Here is a 14510-nt window from a genome sequence, read left to right on the forward strand (position 1 = left end):
AGCTACTCTTCAAATCAGGTGCTGGACTTCACCATTAGAATGTGAAGTGCTGAAGCAACATGCCTGGTTGTAGTAGGAGTGGTCTGGGAATTCACTGTGTGAAACTGAGCAAGCCTCCTCATGCTCTCTGTCTCCATTTACAAATTTTTCAGAATACTAAAGGTAATTTTTTTCTTACTTGGGCAGTCCCTGACAAAAGGTGATAAACACACTCTAAATTTGTTTATTTTAAAAAAGCAATGTCAATCAATGTTAATATTAATGTAAAAATTGACTCTGGTCCTTTCGGGTACTTAACCTACAGCTGGTTTTGTGGATATTTTAAAAATATTTTAACATGAATCAATCTCGCATGCATCAGGTATAGGAAAGTAGGAGCAAAGAACACAGGCAGGGCTCACAATGGCTGTAAAGAGAAGGGCTGGTGGAGGAGATGAAGTGTAAACTAAAACAGAGTAAAAGGGAGATAGGGCAAGAAGAGGCCCTGAAACTGAGGAAAGAGAGGTGTGATGAAGTGGGGAGATGCTTTAAAAGAGGTAGTTCATTGGATGTGATTTTTTTTAAAAGCCTTTCCTTTAAATCCTTTTGCTTGGACTGTGGACACTAACATATAACACAGTTGAAAGAAGAGAAAACACTCTGCTTTAGATTCACTTTAGGTTTTATATCCATATGAGATTAAGTGGGTGTATTATACTTTCTCACACATTTCACTTCATCCTGTCAAAACAAAAATATCTCTGTTCAGTATCTACTATGAGGGACTGAAGGCTAGAGTCTCTTCTTTTTGCTTGGTGATTTATATCTGATAATAGTGCCTGTTCTTGGACCAATAGAATATGCCCATCCTACCTGAGAAGCTACATTAGGATACAGTATCCTTTCCATAACAACACTATTGTATATGTGTGTATGAGGGTTTTATGGGGGGAAATAAAAGCTTGACTCTGACAGCTTTGTAGTTCGAACTAGCAGATTTGCTTTCATCTGTTTTGTGAGGTTTATGTTTGCGTTCATTTTTAGCATTGTTTTTGGTGAAAAGAACAAGAGTAAGTTCATCTTCGGCTGTGAAGACCAGAGGGAAGCAGCTGCCTCGTGCCTGATAGCTCAGTTCCATAGGAGGAGATTTTTTTCCTCACTTGCAGCTCCTTAATATTATACCCATCATCTTGGTAGTGGTGGTGCTTCATGTGTTCCCATTAGACCCCAGAGAGCTTGTTAGACACCTGCTAATTCTCCTTGGCAGTGTTAGGGATCTGAACATTCTCCTAAAATATTTATTTGAAAAGAAAGAGAACTTCAAACACCCAGATTAAAAAATTTAATTTCACTGACTGTTGCAGTGCCTGGAAGCAATGAGCCTTTCATGACCCCTGGACAAATGCCTAACAGTGGAATACAAGATATGTATAACCAGAGTCCATCTGGAGCAATGTCCAACATGAGCATGAGCCAGCGACAGCAGTTCTCTTATGGAAGTGGCTATGACAGGAGGTGAGTCAATCTTCAGGAAAAAGCAAAGCCCATTAGTGAAAATTATCCTCTCTCTTCCCTTTTCATTTTCCCATTCCACCTTGCAGAGAACATAGCAGCCTATATTTCCTACAGCATCTTACTAAATCACTGGGAGTCAAACCACTGGTAATGACTGAGTCTAGCTGTTCACAGAAATTAATAAGGAGGAATTGTCACACCTTAGAAATCACTCAGGCTGCAGCAGATCAGCTCGTGGGTGTCTTTGACAGCTGCCTTCAGCTGGCAGCTGGGCTGTGCTGTGATAGCATAAAGTAGCACTTGAGTTGGTCTCCTGGCCGTGTTTTCACCTAAACAGTTGCTGGTTGGCTTATAATGAAAAACAAAATGCACCGTCTAAATGTGTCTGATTTGTGGTCTGTGAGTGAATTGCCTTTGGAGAGTCTGGAGTCTGTTGTCAGAGCTGTAGCAGCATCAGTCTTGCAGTGTGTCCAACAGGATTCTCGTAAGTTTGTCCTTCACTGAAGTACATGAAATAAATTTGGTCATCTTTTGTTTATCTGGGGAAAGGCTTTGGAAACAAAAAGTGGTAAAATCACTGATGTCTGAGCATTGGTAGAGCAAGCAGAATGTTGTGGGAATGTTTGGATTATATTAAATATTCTGGCAGATTTTGTTGCTCTGGCCATATTCCTGCTTTTACTTTCATTAGGCTGTGTACTTAGCTTCTCTTTTCCTGATGGTGGACAGAGCAGTGCAGTGTGGGTCTTCAAAGTGTAAGGGCTAAGTAGTTTTCAGTCAGTAGTTTTAAGTAGTAGATGTGTCACGTAAAACAAATATCATCATGCTGTTCAGTAGGTCACATTGCTGGGGAGTTGGTGAGAGTAAGGACTCCAGTGGAAGGTGTTAAGTCAAGAGAATGTTTCCTTTAAAGGGCGTGATTTATTTTATTAGGTTGACAATTTTGGAAAAGAAAATATTTTTTACAGAATGAGGTTTCCTTTGTCATTTTTTAGGTCAGATCATGGGCATGGTACTGAAGGCAGTATGGCACCACCTGGTCAAGGCAATATGGTGCCTTCAAAAAGTGGCCCAAGCATGTACTCTCCTAATTATTACCCTGGCCAGCAAAGGTGAACACTGATTTCTCTGTTTGCAGTAACCAGCTAACAGCTAGCAGCCCCTGTGAGAGCACGCAGGCAGAGCATGTGGCTTCTTGGTGTGTTACATCTGTTTTGCTCTCTCGTTTAGGCTTTTACCATTGGTTCAGTTTCTTGCAGGGGAGCAGAGGCTCGTGTGAGTGAGTTGACTTTCTGTAGCAGTAGTATCAGATGTTAGAAGAGGAGTGTACATCCTACCTTGTGTGTCTGCTGCACAGCACAGGACTAAAACACAGATTACAGGCCCAAGTTCTCCAGAGCAGCATTAAATGATACCACTTCTGAAGCTTCCACAATTTCACCTGGCTTGTGGTTATCCTGTGGCTAAAAAACTGAGCATTTAGAAAGTCTTTCCTTATGTATAATATATGGCTACCTTTGCTGAGTTTTGTCTTGCTGCATATACTCTTGGACAGCTACAGACAAGTCCCCTCATTTACATTGTTCTTTTTACTGGCCTTGGATAATTTCTCTCCATCCATATAATAATTTTAGGAGATACTGAATTGCTATTTCTTTCTCTCTGGTCATCTCTTCTTAAAAAAAAATTAGTTTTCTATGTTTGGAAAAATGAGATCCCATTAGTTCTTTTAACATGTCAAGTTCCCCAGTTCTCTGTTTCTGTACCTCTCCCTGATACATTACTTCTATAATTATCCTCTGATTGTTGATGTGTTCTCACTGATACTGTACAGAGAGGAATTACTGACATATTAGCCTGTGATATAGTGCTATTTACCAGTCTTAATGCTTTCCAAGTACTTGATTTCAGCAACCTAAATTTCATTCATATGTGCTAAAAATATTGCACTGTAGTGCTCCTCAGAGGTCTTAAAGACCACAGTAAGTTTCCAAGTGCAACAGAACTTTGTGTGTTATTGTGTATGCTTCATTATGTAGCTTTAATTAAAAATTACACAAACATTACCAAAATTATGAATACTGTTTTTACTCACTTTAAATTGATATATTCTTGAATAATCCAGAAACTAGCTTGCTATTAGGCTGGCATTCTAAAACACAAGAATTTTTACCTGCAATCTTTTAGCTCTACACCAGATACTCCCCCAGCAAGGATGGGCTTGCCATGTCTGCAGCTGCCTTTCTTACCTCTTTGCTGACCATACCCTCTTCCCATTCCTGACTGCTCCCTCTAAATCTCCCTATTGTATCTTCATTGCTCCTCCTTTCTTCTGTCTACTTTACCTCCTTCCTTCCACACCAGCTCCAGCAGAGCTTACTACCTCAGGCTCAGGACCATAACCAGACTGTACCTTCACCTTGTTTCCAGATGGCAGATACCTTCAAGGTGCAAGATTTTCAGAGGAATTTACTTTTCCTGGTGACTTGAAAACTCCAGCAGCTCTAGGTATTGATTTGAATGCTTTATTTTAGGCATGAACCATATGGGCAGCAGTATCCAGGACAAGGACCTCCCTCAGGACAGCCACCATATGGAGGACATCAACCTGGAATGTATCCACAGCAGCAGGTAGTAGAGGGGGAAATGGCTATGTTCATAACATTTGTTTTAAAAAATTCACCCCCAGGATGCTGTATACATTGAAAAATTTGTTTATATAGTGTATATCTTTTGGCACAGAGGAGCACTGTAATTCTGGTCAAAGTCACAGCCTGTATGGATAAGCAATATATGTGCAGCTGTAGGTAAATGTGTTCATTACACTGGAAGAATGTAAATTCTAACAGATGTTCTGTGGCTTTGGATGTGCATCAAGTGATTGTCCCAAGTTAATAACCAGCAGAAATATAAAGCATAGTTAAGTGAAGTGACAAATAGAAGTGAAGCAACAAGTGACAGAACACATAAAAAAGCTGTTTGGATGGCAGGTTCAAGGGCTTTCACTTAATATCATGAAGCCAAGTAAACCCAACAGAGAACTGGAACAAAGTAAAATGAGCAACACTCTTAATTATTTTCAGTGCTGTGGTGGGTCATATGAAATACCTATCTTTAATATATATTAGAAACCGTATTCCAACATGATGTCTCTAGTAATAATATGGTGCAAAAACATAGGAGAGAATGTTATTGGTGTTAAAAATAGTTTAAACATTTGTACATTGCAGTCTCCCCAGCTCCTACAACTCAAAAATATAAATTATATTCATTAATAAGATTTTTTTTACATGCATGATTAATGCCTTGTGAGGAAAATCCCACATTAGAAGTCAATAGCAAAACTCCACTGACTTCAACAGGATCGGTTTCATTCTGCGTGTTATTAATTCAGTTCAAGTCATACAGTACCTGAAGTTGGCTTCCAGAATAGAAAGCATTTACTTATTGTAAAAAAAACTGAAATATAAACTAGTTTTGAGCCAACTTTAGACAGTTCTTTTCAGTTTGGGATAGAGTTTTACTAGGAAATTGAGGTCAAGGGTTGGGAGTGCTGTGAGGAGAAACCCAAAGAGATCTTAGATTTCACTGTACTAAAAACATACATAAATTTAAATTTCAGAATTTTTTGCTTATCTCTTTGGTTCATAACATCTCAAAATGGCATAATGGAAAAACAGTTTTGTTGTTTTTTATGACAAGCATATGCTAGCAGTCTAGGTGATTTAGTGGGGGAATTGCAAAGATATATAACAGAACAGTTTGTGATATTCCATGCTAACGTGTGCAGGGAATATATTAACTACATGTTCGTTTAAGCGAGGAGACAGCTAGAATGGTAAAAATATATTTGGCCCTGTCCTTAGTGCTGTTTATATATTTTGTACAATGACTCTTGAATGCAAAATGCATTAATGCAGAAAAGCAGTGGAGAGTGAAGGACAAGGATCCTGACCAGCCTCGGCCTCTCTCCCATCCCCAGAGGATTCCACTTCTTCATTTAGCTAGACATTCTGTTGCCAGTAGCTTATTTACAATTTCCTAAATCTTACTCTGTAGTGGTTCAGGAGGAATGTGAAAAATGACCCTTTCAAAGCTTTATCTACAACCCGAAGGCTAGGGAATGACCTGCAAAGGAGATGATTGGAGCATGAACCCCTGGGGCTAATGAAACACTTGGAGCCAGGTTTTCCAGTTCCTGTATGAATGCTTACATCCCAAGAGCTATCACACAGCAGGTGCCCTGTGTTGGCAGCTTTTTGTCCTCTGTGAGGTCTCATAATTGCACATCTCAGTGAAGAGAGAGACACATTGTGCAGTGTCAGTGTCCTGCTGAGCATGTCCACAGGAGGGAGGAGCTCAGGTGCACCCCTGTCCTCTGCACTGGGGCCCATTGGGCACGTTGGCACTGCATGTACCAGGGAGCTGGAGTGCTTTTAAAAAGGCACATGCTTCATTCCCAAGTGTCTGCTCTGAGCACTGAGTCACTGTGGCAAAACAAACACGACCTTCTTAGGTGTGGATGCTGCCAAGTAATTTCTTAATGTATAAATTGGCCCCAAGGGTGGAATTTAGTACAGCAAGTAGTTCATCTAAGGCTGGAAATAGTTATTTCTCAGATAGCCAGAAAGCTCTATAGTAAGTTTAAAAAAAATACTTTCATACAATACAGTAGTTGTGGTTTTATGTGCTCCAAAGTTGGAAGATGACTTTATGAATCCCAAAGCTGTTTTAACTTTCTCATATTGAATACAGAAAGAATTTTATCTGATCTTAACTCTAGTACATTAGTATACATTGTAGAATGCTACTGAGCTACTGAGTTTCCGGGGGAGCTGTAACTTTGAATTTGCCATAGATCATATATTCAAAAATCACCCATTTAATTCACATTTTTTGCTTCAGAGCACTCACTGTGGTTTGAACTGTGGAACAAACTCCCACAGGAACTAAGGACCGCTGCAAACCTTAACACCTTCCCCTCAAAGAGCAACATGTCTTTTTTTTGTTCTGCCATCTTAAACATAAATACATTCAAGCTTGTATGGTTTAAAAACCACTCAGCTCTCCCCGAGGTAAAACAGTTTACCTCACAAACATTCCCCATTTGAGAGAGTGAGAAACAAAGAGGGAATAAACCATAGGTGGCAGCTGTTAGTTACATTGCTTAATTCATTACAGAACAGCAGGGTAAGAACCTGCATAAACTAGAACAGAATGTTTGGATGTGACCATTTGCTGTAATAATCTCACAGTAAATTAAATGTGATTAGGATGATTTGGGAAGAGGATGGTTGCCCAAAGAGGACAGTATTCCTCGGAATCACACAGAGTATCAAATGCAGCAGATTGTTTTCTCCTATTAATAAATTTATTGTCTGTGGCTTATGTCATATTGTAAGATCCACTGTTTCAGACTTGCATGTTTGCAGCATATCTTGTTACTTTAAGAGTTTATTCAGTGCTTGTGTCTTGAAAAGATTCACTGGGTGGTTTTGAATTTTTTTAAGATTTTTCTTCTTAATAGACTAAGCATAAAAAATAAGTGAAAATATTTTAGTTGGCGAGGACTGTTGCCTTTTCATACATGTCTGAGATGACCAGTGGAATTTAGTCTGACAGATGGGGAAGGAAAGGGAAAAAATAGAGCAAGCATGAGAAAATTTAGCCCAAGGATAAGCTTCCTTTTAGTTATAAGCACAGCAAAACAGAGGCTTAAAAAGAAAGCACTGGCTCAAGCCTAACATCGCGGTATGCCCGACTCTGGAGTCGGCACGATCCCTCTAGAGCTAAGCGCCTTCAGCTTTTTGAATGAGCTTTCATCCAGTATATTTGTATTGTGTGTGGAGTAAAAGTGACACATCTTTCCAAAATTTTCTTTCAGAACTACAAGAGACACATGGATGGCATGTATGGGCCTCCAGCCAAACGCCACGAAGGGGATATGTATAACATGCAGTATGGCAACCAGCAGCAGGAGATGTACAACCAGTACGGCAACGCTTACACAGGGCCTGACAGGAGGCCCATGCAGGGACAGTACCCATATCCATATAACAGGGAAAGGATGCAGGGCCCAGGACAAATGCAGCAGCATGGAATACCTCCCCAGATGATTGGTGGCCCCATGCAGTCGTCATCCTCCAGTGAAGGTCCTCAGCAGAACATGTGGCCAACACGAAATGATATGCCTTACCCTTACCAGAACAGGCAAGGTCCAGGAGGCCCCGCACAGGCCCCTCCGTATCCAGGAATGAATCGCACTGATGATATGATGGTACCTGACCAGAGGATAAACCACGAGAGTCAGTGGCCTTCTCATGTCAACCAACGGCAGCCTTCTTATATGTCATCCTCAGCCTCCATGCAGCCTATCACTAGACCTCCTCAGTCATCCTACCAGACACCACCCTCTATGCCAAACCACATCTCCAGAGCTCCAAGTCCAGCATCTTTCCAGCGCTCTTTGGAAAACCGTATGTCTCCAAGCAAGTCTCCTTTCCTACCCTCCATGAAGATGCAAAAGGTTATACCCACAGTTCCAGTGTCACAGGTCACAGGACCTCCACCCCAACCACCACCGATTAGGCGAGAGATTACCTTCCCCCCAGGCTCTGTAGAAGCCTCCCAACCAGTCTTAAAACCAAGACGAAAGATTACCTCAAAAGATATTGGTAAGCATCAAAAAAAAACAATATAAATTGTGATGAAAGGGACTTTGATTCTGGTTTTGGGGTTTTTTTGCATTTTAAGACACCCTTGACAAATAGTTAACTTTGGTAACTACAATGTGATTGTTTTCAATAAAAGTGTGATAACATGTGCTTCAGCGAGGATGATAGGTAACACTCATCCCAGACAATCTGACATGAAATGAAAGCAATATTTTATATGGAGACTTGAAGTCTTCACAAATGCATTAAAAATGAAGCTTGCCTCAGATTTCAAAATGAGATGTGTTAAAAGGTCCTTTAGAATGTCTGTTAAATCACCAGTAGAGCATTTAGCTTAGCAAAGTTAAGCTAAATGTTTTTGTTCCATGGAAGCTCATGCTGTTCTGCTCTGTAGTTTTAGTGTCTGCTTTCCTTGAGTGGTCCATTAAATCGTTCCATAGTATTTTTCCTGTTTGTTTCTCCCCCACTTCTTAAAAAGATCCCCAAGTATTTTCCTATCTTAAATTTTGGTTACATTTCATCCATTCCAGTTCTCATACTTCAGATTTCCACATTCCTGATAGAGTAGTCTACCTTTGTTTACTGATGAATTGAGTTAGTCAAGCTCTTTAAGTTTGTACGATTGTTTCAGGTTCAGCAGTGTCAGGAAGAATGGCCCTGCCGGACTAAGGCGTAGCAGAAGTTACAGAAAACTGAACAGAACTCAGCAGTGAAAATAGGGTCTTAATCAGTAGCCATTTAATTGAAATTTACATCCTCAGAATATCACAGTTTACTCTTTCAGAACTCACTAACAGTCTCTAAGGATGCACTAATAGTGTTTTACTTCTCTCCCTTTCTTTCTCCAGTAACTCCTGAGGCCTGGAGAGTGATGATGTCTCTTAAATCTGGTCTTTTGGCTGAAAGTACCTGGGCGCTAGACACTATTAATATTCTTCTGTATGATGACAGCACTGTTGCTACTTTCAACCTCTCTCAGGTAGGTGGGAAAGCGTTATACTTCTCAACTTTCCAGAGAAAGAAAAGTGAAATAAGACACCTACAAAAATGCTGCTGGCTTTTCCAATATATTCTAATTAACATAAATTTTAATATTGAAAAACTTGCACTTGTTTATGATTGGCAACAGTGAGTAACAAGAGACAGATATAGGTCACATAGAGGAAATAAAGAAGCCTTGAAAAAGGATGTTTCTTGTTGAAAGGAGAATGTAGGAATATAAGAATTTTAGCACTGCCAAAAGACTAATGTGTAAACTCACACACATGATAGTATAATCCCTCAAAACAGCAGTATGTTAGTAATCTTTCTTAATCTGTGTTTCTTTAAAGACTTTGCAAGACTATATTAAACTAGTTTTTGGTGACATCTTGTCCTGTTCTGTACTTCCCTGTGAGACTGTAGGATTTTATTTGATTGCTTATTTTCTGTTCCATCTCTTCTTCCAGTGAATTGAGTTTTCACAGGAATACCAAATTAACAATTTAAAGGCTAAAATCCACTGTCTATCCATAGTATACAAGTAACACAGGATTTAACAGTGTGTGCTTTTGCCTCACTGCCTCCCAGCATTTTTCAGCTCTGCTCTAATACTTTGCCTGTTAGGTGGTAGTAATAGATAGCATGCTGATAATTCACATAATCTAAAATTTGTACAAATTAAATATTCAGTTTCTTTCCTCCATTCGTTCCTTGATTACTAATAGTGTAACTCATCATTTTTTAAATATAATGACTTTTTTTTTTTTAAATACAGACACAAATGGTACATTACATCCCACCTGACTTTAGAACTAGGGATATCTATAGCATGATTTATCTCACCCAGAAAAAGAGATCTAAAATAGGTCAGATGAATCATACCCTAGAAATGGCCTGTAAAAGACCATTGATTATAAAAGGAATCAAGACAATTAGGTTAGGTTGTGTGACTAGTGTGGGTGTTTGAAGTTAAAGGAGGTGAATCTCCTCTGAATTCTGACAAGAAATTGTGTTAATACACCCTATGCAAATGGCACAGAATACCAGACATATTGTAAATACATATATTCTTTTGTTATGTTTGCTTTGGACTCTGTTTCCAATGGCAGCCAGGACCATATGATGCCTGGTAACTCCTGTGGTTCTGATAAGCATCAGTTGTTCTTAGTTCTTTGAGAAGCTGGCAATCATAAGAGAATATAGAATGGACAAAAGGCTACATTTTACTGAAAATCCATTAGCCACAATTAAAAAAAAACACATTAAAAGCCAGACAATTGAGCTGAATGCATCATGACAACTAAGAATTTTTAATAATAAAGCCACTAAGTGTAAATTAATACCAGTCTAACTACTGCCTTTCCATAAGAAAGTGATTACAAGTCAATGAAGAAGATTAAACCTAAATGAAAACTGTTTCTGAAGGGTGACTTACAGCACCAGGCTCCAATAACAGTTTTAAACTACTGCCAGACAAAAAATGGATCTGTTCCAGTAGAGATGAGATATTAATCTAGGATATCAGTACCTGGACCCTGAACTGCAGGTTCCTACACGACAGTTGGTTTTAGAGACAAAGGAGGAAAGGAAAAATTGCAAACTTTAGATATCTAATAAAAGTACAAATCAGAAAAAATTGCCGAGTTAGGAACTTCAGTACTCTTACAAAAAATGAAGAGTAATAGGCATTTCCAAGGGGACAGAACAGCTAAGCCAGATGTCTGCTATGGCTTAAAGGAAACATTAATAAAGTTCTGTACCTCTCATGGCTGTTACAGCTGAAGCAAACAGAGCTGTGATAATTTGACATTATATACTGTTTGGACAGACTCTAGAAGAATTTCTTTTGATTAACTTCTGTCATGCAGGACCTAGCCACAAGTCCACAGCAGGCTAAGAAAAATATTCACACATGGATCCATCAGTGTTCCTAGTAAAATTCTATGCAGACAAAAATATTTATGTGATTTTTATGTTCTTTCTTTCTTCTTCCCTCAGTTGTCTGGATTTCTTGAGCTTTTAGTAGAATATTTTAGAAAATGCCTGATTGACATTTTTGGAATCCTTATGGAATATGAAGTGGGAGATCCAGGCCACAAAGCACTTGATCACAAAGCAGCCAAGAAAGATGATAGTCAGTCCTTGGCAGAGGATACTGGAAAAGATGAGAATGACGAATGTATTGACTATTTTGATGAAGATGAGGAGGAGGGGGAGGATGAAAAGGTAGAAGGAGAAGAAAAGAGCATTGTTTTTTCTACTCCTGGTGCCATTGCTGATCCAAGTGAGAGGCCAAAACAAGCCAGTAAATTTGACAAGCTGCCAATAAAGATTGTAAAGAAAAATAATCTATTTGTTGTTGACCGATCTGACAAACTTGGACGCGTTCAGGAATTTGATAGTGGACTTCTCCACTGGCAGCTTGGTGGTGGTGACACAACTGAGCATATCCAGACTCACTTTGAAAGCAAGATGGAGATTCCACCACGCAGGAAAGCCCCTCCTCCCTTGAACTCTCCAAGCAAAAAGAAGGACCTCGAGGGGAAAGGTGAATCTGAGGAGCAACAAGAAAAGAGTATAACAGCAACCATTGATGATGTTCTCTCAGCTCGGCCCGGAGCACTACCTGAAGACTCAAACTCTGGTTCCCAAACAGAGAGCAGTAAATTTCCCTTTGGGATCCATCAAGCCAAAAGCCACCGGAATATTAAACTGCTAGAGGATGAGCCAAGGAGCCGGGATGAGACTCCTCTATGCACCATAACTCACTGGCAAGACTCCTTGGCCAAACGCTGCATCTGTGTGTCAAATATCGTCCGTAGCTTGTCTTTTGTGCCTGGCAATGACACCGAAATGTCCAAACATCCAGGCTTGGTGCTGATCCTGGGAAAGTTGATCCTTCTTCACCACGAGCATCCAGAAAGAAAGCGAGCGCCGCAGACTTACGAGAAAGAGGAAGAGGAGGACAAAGGGGTGGCCTGCAGCAAGGATGAGTGGTGGTGGGACTGCCTCGAGGTCTTGAGGGATAATACATTGGTCACATTAGCCAACATTTCTGGGCAGCTAGACTTGTCTGCTTACACAGAAAGCATCTGTTTGCCAATTTTGGATGGCTTGCTGCACTGGATGGTGTGCCCGTCTGCAGAGGCACAGGATCCTTTTCCAACCGTGGGGCCCAACTCAGTTCTTTCGCCTCAGAGACTTGTGCTGGAGACCCTGTGTAAGCTCAGTATCCAGGACAATAATGTGGACCTTATCTTGGCCACCCCCCCATTCAGCCGTCAGGAGAAACTCTACGCTACTTTAGTTAGGTACGTTGGGGACCGCAAAAATCCGGTCTGCCGAGAAATGTCCATGGCGCTCCTATCGAACCTTGCCCAGGGGGACACATTAGCAGCAAGGGCAATAGCCGTGCAGAAGGGAAGCATTGGAAACTTGATAAGCTTCCTGGAGGATGGGGTCACTATGGCCCAGTACCAGCAGAGCCAGCATAACCTCATGCACATGCAGCCTCCGCCTCTGGAGCCGCCTAGCGTAGACATGATGTGCAGGGCAGCCAAGGCCTTGCTGGCCATGGCGAGAGTGGACGAGAACCGCTCCGAGTTCCTTTTGCACGAGGGTCGTTTGCTGGATATCTCAATATCTGCTGTCCTGAACTCTCTGGTTGCATCTGTCATCTGTGATGTACTTTTTCAGATTGGGCAGTTATGACATAAGTGAGAAGCCAAGCATGTGTGAGTGGAGATTAGAGGGTCACATATAACTGGCTGTTTTCTGTTCTTGTTTATCCAATGTAGGAAGAAGGAAAAAAAAGAATCTTTGCTCCTCTGCCCCATTCACTATTTACCAATTGGGAATTAAAGAAATTATTAATTTGAACAGTTATGAAATTAATATTTGCTGTCTATGTGTATAAGTACATCTTTTTATTTTATTTTTTTTAACCAAAGTTGCTGTCTAGTACATTCAAAGGTCACACTTTTTTTTTTCCATAGATTATCCTTTTCAATGTTCTTTTCCATGTTTGTATTGCATATTTTTTGGGAAGCGAACTAGTGACTTTTTAAAAAAAATGTTATGGCAAACCATTTTATGATGGGAAAAATCTCACCACTTTGAAACAAAAAGGTGAAAAATAACCAACATACCAAGTTCCTGTGTGTTTTATTTTTTCAGATAAGGAAAAAATAAAAAAAAACTTGTATACCATCACCCAAAGCTCTGTGCAATAGAAGATTCTAGTGATGTAGGTATAGGGGATCAAGGAGGGTGTCAGTCAGTAGTCAAAATCCAAAACAATACTGATTTCTCCTCAGGAGAAATGGTTACATTAGGCTAGGAGCAAAACAAAACAAAATAAGTCAAGTTAAAAGATTTCTAAACAAAACCTGAAGTTAAACATCAATTGCTTCCTCACCAGAACTGTCTTGTCTGCATCTTTTTTTTTTGACCTTCCACAATGACAGTTCTTCTCGATTCCTTTAATCATTTTTTAAAATATTTTTTTATTGCCTAAGGGCCGTGATGTATATAGAAGTTGTACATGAAACATACCCTCATTTTTTTTTTTTAGTACAAAGTTTTTAGTTTCTTTTTCATGATGTGGTATCTACAAAGTGATAGTAGAATTATTTTTTTTCTTTCATTTGGGCCATATCTCCAAAAAATAATAAAAAAAAAAAAGAAAAAAGAAAAAACCCAACACAGAAAACCAACAACTGAGGGTAATGTACAAGTTTCTGTATGTATAAAGTCATGCTCTATTTCGGGAGAGCAGCCGATCACAATTTGCTTTATAAATCAAGGTGTGGAAATGGTTACGTATGGATTGATTTAAGAAAATGGTTACCAGTCTACAGACAAAAAATATATACAGGAAAAAAAAAAAGGAAGAAACACAACTTCAAAGATTTTTCAGTGACAAGAATCTGCATTTGTATTTCAAGATAATGTAGTTAAAAAAGAAAAAACTTGATGTAAATTCCTCCTTTTCCTCTGGCTTAATGAATTTCATTTATTCAGTATAAAATCTTTATATGTTCCACATGTTAAGAATAAATGTACATTAAATCTTGTTAAGCACTGTGATGGGTGTTCTTGAATAGTGTTCTAGTTACAGTGTGGGATATCGGAAAGCAAACTAATTGCAAGAAAGAGCAATAATGATTATTCTCTTTCCCCTTCTTTATTATTATGACCTTCAAAAATATTACGCTATTGTATTGCAGCAACTTGCTCTTCTTTTAGAAAAGCCTTCTCATGTCTCAGAGAAGCGTTTTTAATTATTATATATAAAACCACAAAGCCTCAAAGGGGAAGACATGGCTGACAAGTGATAGTTCTGACTATGCAGGTACCCAG

At 39.5% G+C, this 14510-nt stretch overlaps 1 protein-coding gene across 6 annotated transcripts in view; it reads left to right on the forward strand.

Moving 5' to 3' along the window:
- The window catches only part of ARID1B (AT-rich interaction domain 1B), a 326090-nt gene extending 311867 nt beyond the window's left edge, over positions 1-14223 (forward strand). For all 6 annotated transcript variants that reach the window (XM_041423655.1, XM_041423657.1, XM_041423654.1 and 3 more), the window contains 5 exons: positions 1344-1494; positions 4029-4125; positions 7379-8168; positions 9017-9147; positions 11148-14223. In XM_041423655.1, coding sequence (XP_041279589.1) covers positions 1344-1494; positions 4029-4125; positions 7379-8168; positions 9017-9147; positions 11148-12860 — 2882 coding nt within the window. In that variant the 3' untranslated portion in view covers positions 12861-14223. The remainder of the gene's footprint in view (positions 1-1343; positions 1495-4028; positions 4126-7378; positions 8169-9016; positions 9148-11147) is intronic.
- The last annotated feature ends 287 nt before the right edge of the window (positions 14224-14510 follow it).

The sequence above is a fragment of the Onychostruthus taczanowskii genome, unplaced genomic scaffold (genome assembly GCF_017590055.1).
Source record: "Onychostruthus taczanowskii isolate IOZ18803 unplaced genomic scaffold, ASM1759005v1 scaffold8, whole genome shotgun sequence".
NCBI classification, from domain to species: domain Eukaryota; kingdom Metazoa; phylum Chordata; class Aves; order Passeriformes; family Passeridae; genus Onychostruthus; species Onychostruthus taczanowskii.